We start from the raw sequence: 9024 nt of genomic DNA, 5'->3' as shown, positions 1-9024 counted from the left end.
CATTCAGAAATATCTAATATTTCATAGTGTCAAACATATTTTTAATAGACCAACTTTGAGTGTACTCAACAAGCGAGACGATTTAGGACTCTAGTTTTTCACTATAATGATGAAAGGCAAATAATAAATTGACTTAATATTTTATTGAGGGGTTTTGCATTCAAAGGCTTCATCGTAATAATCATAAATTTTTTTCATTACACATCTACCATGCAAATAAACATATATATAACATAATATAATAGTGTGGACAATTATGAACTTTTACTAGCTAGTCTTCCCGAGCGATAAGGAAGACTAATTGGCCAATTCATAGGGGGTATTGCATTGATCAGTATCAGTGCACCATCTCCATGGTCTCCTCTTTTTCTTGTTTCTTCAATTTGTCCAGCTGCAACATGTATCCTATACTAGTTAGCACGCATGCCCAAATAAAATTGGACTCGCAGGCTCATAACAATAATAATAATGGACTCCCATGTCCAAAATGATTAAGAGCTCGCATACCTATAATAATAACAACAATAACGGGCTTGCAGGCCCAAGACAATTGAGAGCTCGCAGACTCATAAAAACGACAAAATAAAATTAACCATTCAACATATCCACATGGTCGAATCTATAATCATCCACAAATAATACATTCATCTCATAAATGTATTCCTATATAATATCTAATATTATATGCAAATATGTTATGAGTTTCTAGCAATTAAGGTCGTCTAACTCTTTTAGACAAATAGATCAGAACAATTAAATAATTAATTAATTATATTAATCAATTAATTTAATTAGCAGGCATATTTAATTAAAATCAAATTTTAATTAAATACCGAATTACAATCTAACTCTAATTCCACAATTATATGGCGGGATTATTTAATTAAAATCAAATTTCATTTAAATATCAAATTAGAGTCCAACTTTAACTTCAAAACTTAAGGTGGCTGAATTTAATTGAAATCAAATTTTAAATAAATAACAGAATTAGATTCTAACTCTAATTCCAAGATTTAGGGCGAACTTATTTAATTAAAATCAAATTTTAATTAAATAACATATTAGAGTCTAACTCTAATTTTAAGAAAATTTTAAGACCAAGACAATTCAATTAAAATCAAATTTTAATGAAGTATTAAATTAAAGTCCAACTTTAGGACTTTAATTTAAATTTAATTAATATTTTAATTTAGGATAACACTCCTAAATAAAATAAAATTCAATTTAGGGTCAAAGTTTAATATTTAAGTTAAAATCATATTTTAACGAGAATATTGAAAATCGTCAATTTTATATAAAAATTTTAATTTGGGTCAAAATTAAAATTTTAGGTCAAACCCATTAAAACACAATTTTAAAATTCAAATTCAAAACAATTTTGAAATTTGCAAATTGACCCAAGTTTCAAAATTACAAACAAAGCCCTTCAATTTTTGAAATTGTAAAGATGCCCTTCTTTAGAAAATTACATTTGACCCCTACTTTAAAATTATGAGCAAGACCTTCCAATTTCACAAATTGCAAAACAAATCCTTATTCGAAAATTACAACTTAACCCTAAAATTAAATTGCAGGCAGGGGCCTACAAATTATCAATTTGCATTAGAGGCCCTTGCCTCTAATCATCCTCACTGTTTCACAGAAGACCCAAAGAACCCTAAATAACTTCTTCCTCCATTGCCGGTGCCACCCATTTGCTAGCCATGTGCCGCTCGCCACAATTAAATGCAGCGGGCGAGCTGTTGCTACAGCCTGACGCGCTGCTTCTTATTGTAGCAACATCGTTGTGCTACACAAAAGCCCCAGCGACGCTCATTATCACTGATGACAGTGGTGACGAGCGCTATTGTTGCAGTGGCAGTCACGTCATTGCTTCCCTTGTCGCCACTTGAGATCTTGCCGCCGGCAGCGTTGCCTGTTCGTTTAGATCCTTTTTTTTTTCAAAACAAAATTTTGAATATGAAAGTTATTTTTCTTAATTGCTAGATTCAAGAAAAATATGAGTAAATCAACTTTTGATTTCATTAACAAGTAAATCAATTCCTAACAAACATAAAGTAGGCTCTGATATCATTATTGCGATTTATTTAAACATGCGCGGAAAAAATAAAAACAAATTTCGATTCTAACCAAGGATCCCTCTGTGTTTAGATAGAATTTTGATAGAAAATCGTACCTTTTATTGATTCTATAAACTCCTTTTGTAATTCTTTCATTTCAACAACCTTGATCTGCCACCCACAGCTGTCCAATTATCCAACCTCCAACAATGATCAACACAAAGAATAAGATAGTAGGATTATGATTTTCTTTTTATGCTAGCAAGAATGAATTCTCTACTGATTTTGAAAACCCTAGTCATATTTATATAGGCCCAAACGGGCTTGGCCTGATCAATCCAATATTTAATTAACACATTTAATTAAATTTGGTCCGTGAATTAATTAATCTAACGCTTGTTAAATTAATTAATTGACAAATCATAATTTTCCAATTATTCTTTTGTGTGCAACCCATCAGGTTCTCGATCACGATACCAACGACATGAATTAATTAAATTTGGTCCGTGAATTAATTAATTCGGGCCTATAAATAAGCAACCCAATTAATTAATTTATTCAACGCTTGTTAAATTAATTACTTGACAAATCATAATTTTCCAATTATTCTTTTGTGTGCAACCCATCAGGTTCTCGATCACGATACCAACGACATGAAATATTATTTTGATCTAACCGAAATTGATAAATTAAAATGCCCTTTTAATTTATCGCCAATTCACACTCGCCGTCCTAAATTGACATTTAGTAATGTGTCAGTGCAATACATGTGACGAAAAATGTCATGTGGTATGACAAAATCAAACTCGTTCGTTTACTGTGAAACTACATTCCTTTCGTCAGTATGATCTGATCAATTATGAGATATGAAAGTGTGTCAATCTCGATTATTGATCATATCTTTCACTCCACTATTAAATCAATATAAGTCGAAAACTCTTTTTGGACTTGTGCGTACACCTTGGTAAAGGATTTCGTTATCGACTTAATTGAATGAAATGCAGATCATAATCTCTTACAATCTAAGAGTGACGAATCCTCTATTGGTCATTCACAACCTTCATACGATTCTTGACATACTCGAAGATGCCGTATTAGCGGCTTTTGACAGAGCAACATCCAATACTGTCAAAGCATGACTATCTTCATAAATAGCATTATGATGGCCTCAAGTCAAAGAACCAATCTCACTACCGAACATTGAGATTAACCACTAATACTCAGATAGTTATCCATGTGAAATTTCTCGACAGGTCTCTAATGTTTTGTTCTATAACAAAACATCCACGTATTCATTCAAGTGTCACCACACTTTAGTTTGTGAGATCAGCTACTTACTTCACAAGTAAGAAATGTCACACTTGATGGTCTATCCATAATAACGATATCCGTATTTCGTTATTACTTATGATCACGGATGATTTAAGATTCTATCATATGTAACTTCTATCTCACAATCATAACTTCTTGTCATTAACAGATTACTAAGATTTGAATTTACAGACTCCATTATTTAATTCAATTGAATATTAATTAATTAAATAATAGGTCTATCATAAATCACATCAACTATATATTTGAAAGTGTTTATGTTCAAAATCGATTGAAGTTAGGGCATAACACTTACAGGCTAGTCATATTCTTATAGCTATTTGTCAAAAATCCTATAAGCAATCCCAAAAAAAATAAAAAATAAAAAATGAGGAGATAAATATTGTTTGAAAGACAACATTTTCCACGTCTATCATTTCCAGTTTTCTTCTATAATTGTCTTGTTCCTTCAGTCTCCATCTCCTCTGTCATTTCCGAACACTAAACCACAAGAATCTTCATGGATCGTTAATTTCCACACGGCATCTCTTGACTTGATTAGTTGCAGCAGACTCATTTGACTTGTTGCAGTAGAAAAGTATATGATTTACTTCTTCACTAAAGAAAAGTAGAATGTCAACAGTAAAGTTTTGTAAAAAAAAAAATGAGAACACGATTTTTTCTTCATAAATCCACGGACATTTTGAAGGGAGGTAAATATAGCACAGGCTGTTTCTGGACACTTTGGTCATATAATTTAATTTTAGTCATTTTCATAAACTAAATTATTTTTCTCACGATTCTTAATAAGTGCACAAAAAAGATCAGTTAGCAAAGGACTAGTAAATCCATCATAAAAGTTTAAAAATCCTGAATTTAATCCAACTTTATTCAATCAAATCTTGACTGAGGCAAAAATTAGTTTAAAATTCAAAAAAACTGTTGAAATATTTTATTGATCAATCAGTAAGTAAAATTCCTTGAACCATATACAGTAATAAAAATGTAAATGACACATCGTTTCTTAGATTTATAAGTTTATTTGATTTGGTTTTCCATTTGTTCTAAATTAAATTGATCTAAGCAAAACTCGAATGGATAGTTGGATTTGCCATGGATTCAATTTACATACTTTAAATTTGCAAAACTGAGCGCATAGATTCTCATTGGATGAAACTTGCTTGCTCGTCCGGTCTTTTGCAAGGGATATTTTTGTCAATCCAACTACATAGTACTCTAAAACAAAAACAAAGGGGAAAAAAATGCTCCCAAATGAANGAATGGTAGTACTTCTACGGGGAGGAAAGACAAGTTTTTGTAGAATCCTCAAGTTAGTTACCTGTAAATTCTCAAACGGTGATTGCAGGTAGTGCTGGAGAATGTGATTTTTTTTGTTTGATTAATTGCTCTTGTACAGCTTATTCTTACGATAACAATGCATGCTTAGTTTGGAAAGGGGAAATAATGAATTTGCAACAACTTCCAGAAAATGATGGCAGTGGGAGAACTATATACGTTCGACTTGCTGCCTCTGCTCCTCAGTTTTCGAGCAACAAAAAGAATAAAGGGGTTGTCATAGGTGTTGTTGTGGGTTCTGCTGCTGTTGTTACGATGCTCCTGGCCATTGTTAAGGTCACGATCCGGAGACGTCAAAGGCATATACTTGGAACCGCAAATGCAGTCGAGAGATCGTCTCTATCATACTTGGAGTTGGAGTTGGGGGAAGATAACAAGAATGATACCGGTGTTCCTTTCTACAGTTGGAAAAGTATATTAGCTTCTACAGAAAACTTTTCCGACGTACACAAACTAGGGCAAGGGGGATTTGGACCTGTTTACAAGGTTTTACTATGATTTTCTCCAAAATTGTTTCCTACAATCAAGTTTGTCTGTTCTTGCCCTTATGTTTAAATTCTAATTCACAAACTCTTGCAGGTATTGTTACCTGGTGGGAAAGAAATTGCAGTGAAAAGGTTGTCAAGCTTTTCCGTACAAGGTTCTAATGAATTCCAAAACGAAGTTGTATTGATCGCTAAGCTTCAACGCCGTAACCTCGTCCAACTTCTGGGCTACTGCATTGAGGGGAACGAAAAGATCTTACTCTACGAATATATGCCCAACAAAAGTTTGGATGTCTTTATATTTGGTTAGTCCATGAAAATTATATGTTTTGTTATGCAATTGTCATTTCAATCAATAATAATTTTTTTGCCAAAAAAAATTCTAGATAAAAAATTATGCATTTTACTGAACTGGAGAAAACGGTTTGAAATCATCTTGGGGATAGCAAGAGGCATTCTTTATTTTCATCAAGACTCAAGGTTGAGGATTATCTATAGGGATTTGAAGACAAGCAACATTTTGTTAGATGCAGAGATGAACCCAAGAATTTCAGACTTCGGTTTGGCAACAGTTGTTGGGGACAACATATAAGAAGCAAACACCAATAGAGTCGTGGGAACCTAGTAAGTATCAATCTAAAACATTATCTTGTCATGACTACTGAAATTTTTTAATTTCTTGTCATGACTTTTATGATCTTTTACATACAAACTCTAGATGTTGGTCTAGTTCAAGCAATTCAGTTCATATAATTCAGTTAACTACACTGTGAACCAATTATGTTACATTCTAAAAATTAAAAGACAAATATATCTCCTTCTCTTTGAAATACAACAAAAAAGAGGGGAAAAATGATTTTTGAACATTCTACCTCCGCCCTATTTTTCCATCTTTCTATTCTTCAAGATTTGTTGAATGGTTGATGCTATAGCCAATTTAGAGTTATCAAGGGGTGGCAATGGGGCGACCTGGCCTGTGCTCCCCTGAATCCTGTATGCCATATGGGATGGCCCAGGCCGATTCTCTTGCTGTAGCAGGTCATCTCCGACATAGCCCAATTTTGAAAGTTGGCCCTTCATGGCATGTAGCCATTCTCGCTCTAATTGATTTTTATTTTTTCCATTCTCCAAGTTGATACAATCCATTCATTCATATAATTGATTTACTGACTCTGATTGATTTTTTGTATGGCTGGTTTTGTAACCAATTGAGAATGTTGTTTGCTTATTCCTCAAGTGTACACACCTTGACAAGTAATGAAGTGAATGTTTAAGTCGTACCATAGAGACTAATTATCTGCTATCAATTTTTATCCTAAATCTAGCTTCAATTTAAACTAATGTGATAACCAATTAATAATTTAAAATTTATTTTCTAAAAAAAGGTTTACCAATTTTTATCTAAATTTATCAATGCTTGAAAACTTTTGAAGATTTATCAGATTAAGTAGTTAGGAATTTTGATATTACTTAGGTTATTTAACATTCATTTAATCCAACATCATTTAACCCCTTTTCATATGTGTTAACAATCGAATTAACCAAGATCCTACACACTCAAATGCACCATATTCCTATGTAAATTAATACACATATATAGAAGCTAATTTGCAAGAATTCAATCAAAATTGCATAAGCTACAAAACTATCTCCCGATCTCTTATCAAAACATAAATCACTGATTGTACAAGTTAGACAAATATATCCCGTCCATGTCTTAATATTGTCACTAAATCAAGCAATTGAATATCATTAAATGCACAATAATCAATTGCCACATAATCAAAGTTGCATGAAATCTTTTGAATTAAATAAATATTAAACCTAAGCTACATTGTTCATCATCACAACAAATCACTTTATTCCTATGTAAATTCACGCACATATATATACAAATTAATTTGCATGAATTCAATAAGCTATAAAAGTGTCTTCTAAATTAGAAACTATATAACTTATTACACGAGCTAGACAAACATATCTCATCCACGTGTCAATATTGTCTCTAAATCAAGCAATTGATGATTAAGCAATTGAATGTCATTAAACACACAATAATCAATTATCACATAATCAAAGTTGTACAAAATATATTTAATTAAACCTAAATTAAAATTTTCATCCTAACAACAAGTTATTTATTCGCTCATAATTGCAAAAAAATAATAAAATGATTAAAAAATTTCCCAATTCAATGCAACGAACTAAGAAAAGAATTAAAGTTATTGTCGATCTTTACCACACAACCTCAAAAATAAATCTTCAACCTCTAGCTTTATAATTGTAGATATCCCAACTAATTGATGAATATATGCCTTTAAATCCTAATTTAGAGTCCCAAATCTCAAAAATCTTTAGATGAAATTATGAACGTTGCTTCAAGAATGCGTCTTCAATGTCTTCCCTGCTTTTGGAATGATGGAATCATACTTATAGACCTCAAATTAGGTCAGAAATCAAGCCCCAATTGATAAAGAATTAATAATTGAATAGGATTAGAAAATCTAGATTTTTGGCTCGCGACTAATTGTTCGATCGCACAGTTGTAACTGTAGCAATCACATGTTAGTAAGTTTTAACCACTAAATAAATTTCAATCCTTGAACTCACAAGGGTCAATAACTTTTTACGTTGTTGCAATTTAGTCCTTAATTCTGATTTCTTGTTCGGTTCACGTCATCTATATTGCAAAGTAAGATCTTTAGCATCCGTTCTTAACATATTGGTCCCTAGATTCTAGATATCGTCCATCGAAGATTCTTTTTATCAATTCTTGTTCATTTCGTCCATTCTCATTCAATACCGGATTTTCACGTAAAATAATCGTTAAACAAAAAATTAAGTATCAAACTCATATACACCCACTTTTTGTCGGCCAAATAAGTGTATAAATCACACTTCCAAGTGAACTTCCGTCTAACTGGTTAAAGACGATTATCAAGGTCACTTGTCTCTGTCTCTTCTTTCCAGTCCAAAGTGGTGATACAGACTTTAGCTCCTTTGTACCAAGTGAATTATATCAAAAAAGACAATTCCTATTTAGATATTGTTATAGATATATACATCTTATGATGTCATATATATAAATACTAATATTTGTTATCTTGATTCAGTGGTTATATGTCTCTAGAGTATGTGTCATATGGGCAATTCTCGATAAAGTCAGATGTATATAGTTTTGGAATTATTGTGCTCGAGATAATCAGTGGCAAAAGAAATACGGGATTCTATCAATCCACAGAAGCACTAAATCTTTTGGGTTATGCAAGTGGCTAAATTCCCTCATTTATGTTAAACTTTTTAGCCAAATCACCGTCTAAAATATTTTGAAGCTATTCCTGCAGGCATGGAGACTGTGGAGTGAAAAAAGGGCACTAGATTTACTGGACCCAATGATACTTAAATTTTGCGAAAAATCTGAAGTTGTCGGGTGCATAAATATTGGGTTGTTGTGTGCGGAAAAAGATCCTATTGATCGCCCTACCATGTCAAATGTAGTTTTGATGCTTAGTAGCGAAACAACATTTCTTCCAGTTCCTAAACAGCTAGCTTTTGCAATGAGAAAACATATTTCTAGCACATCATCCTCATCCTCTAATAAACCAGATCCAATCTCCAATAAGTTGACGATGTCCGAGCCACAAGGGCGATGAGGAATTTGCTTATTTCATTACATTAGTGTTTGTTTGAATGTTAACGGGCCTATTCTTTAATATACTGTGGAAACTGGTTTGTATAGAACTAAGGCAAGTAAGATAACAACCTTTACATGCTCACCTTTAGACCTTTTTTTTTTTTTTTTTTTTTTTTTT

The 9024-nt window shown here is 32.2% G+C and overlaps 2 protein-coding genes across 2 annotated transcripts; both read left to right on the top strand.

Annotated features, from left to right (window-relative positions):
- Positions 1 to 4655: 4655 nt before the first annotated feature.
- Positions 4656 to 6489, top strand: LOC111377835 (putative cysteine-rich receptor-like protein kinase 20). Its single transcript, XM_023000961.1, has 3 exons — positions 4656 to 5213; positions 5307 to 5517; positions 5711 to 6489. Exons 1-3 carry the CDS (start codon positions 4836 to 4838, stop codon positions 5716 to 5718), a joined length of 597 nt encoding a protein of 198 aa, XP_022856729.1. The 5' UTR covers positions 4656 to 4835; the 3' UTR covers positions 5719 to 6489.
- Positions 6172 to 8865, top strand: LOC111377836 (G-type lectin S-receptor-like serine/threonine-protein kinase At4g03230). Its single transcript, XM_023000962.1, has 3 exons — positions 6172 to 6293; positions 8326 to 8380; positions 8557 to 8865. Exons 1-3 carry the CDS (start codon positions 6172 to 6174, stop codon positions 8863 to 8865), a joined length of 486 nt encoding a protein of 161 aa, XP_022856730.1.
- The last annotated feature ends 159 nt before the right edge of the window (positions 8866 to 9024 follow it).

This window comes from Olea europaea, unplaced genomic scaffold (genome assembly GCF_002742605.1).
Source record: "Olea europaea var. sylvestris unplaced genomic scaffold, O_europaea_v1 scaffold1730, whole genome shotgun sequence".
Lineage (NCBI taxonomy): Eukaryota > Viridiplantae > Streptophyta > Magnoliopsida > Lamiales > Oleaceae > Olea > Olea europaea.
The sequence above is the reverse complement of the archived record's forward strand: the minus strand, read 5'-3'. Positions and strand labels throughout refer to the sequence as shown.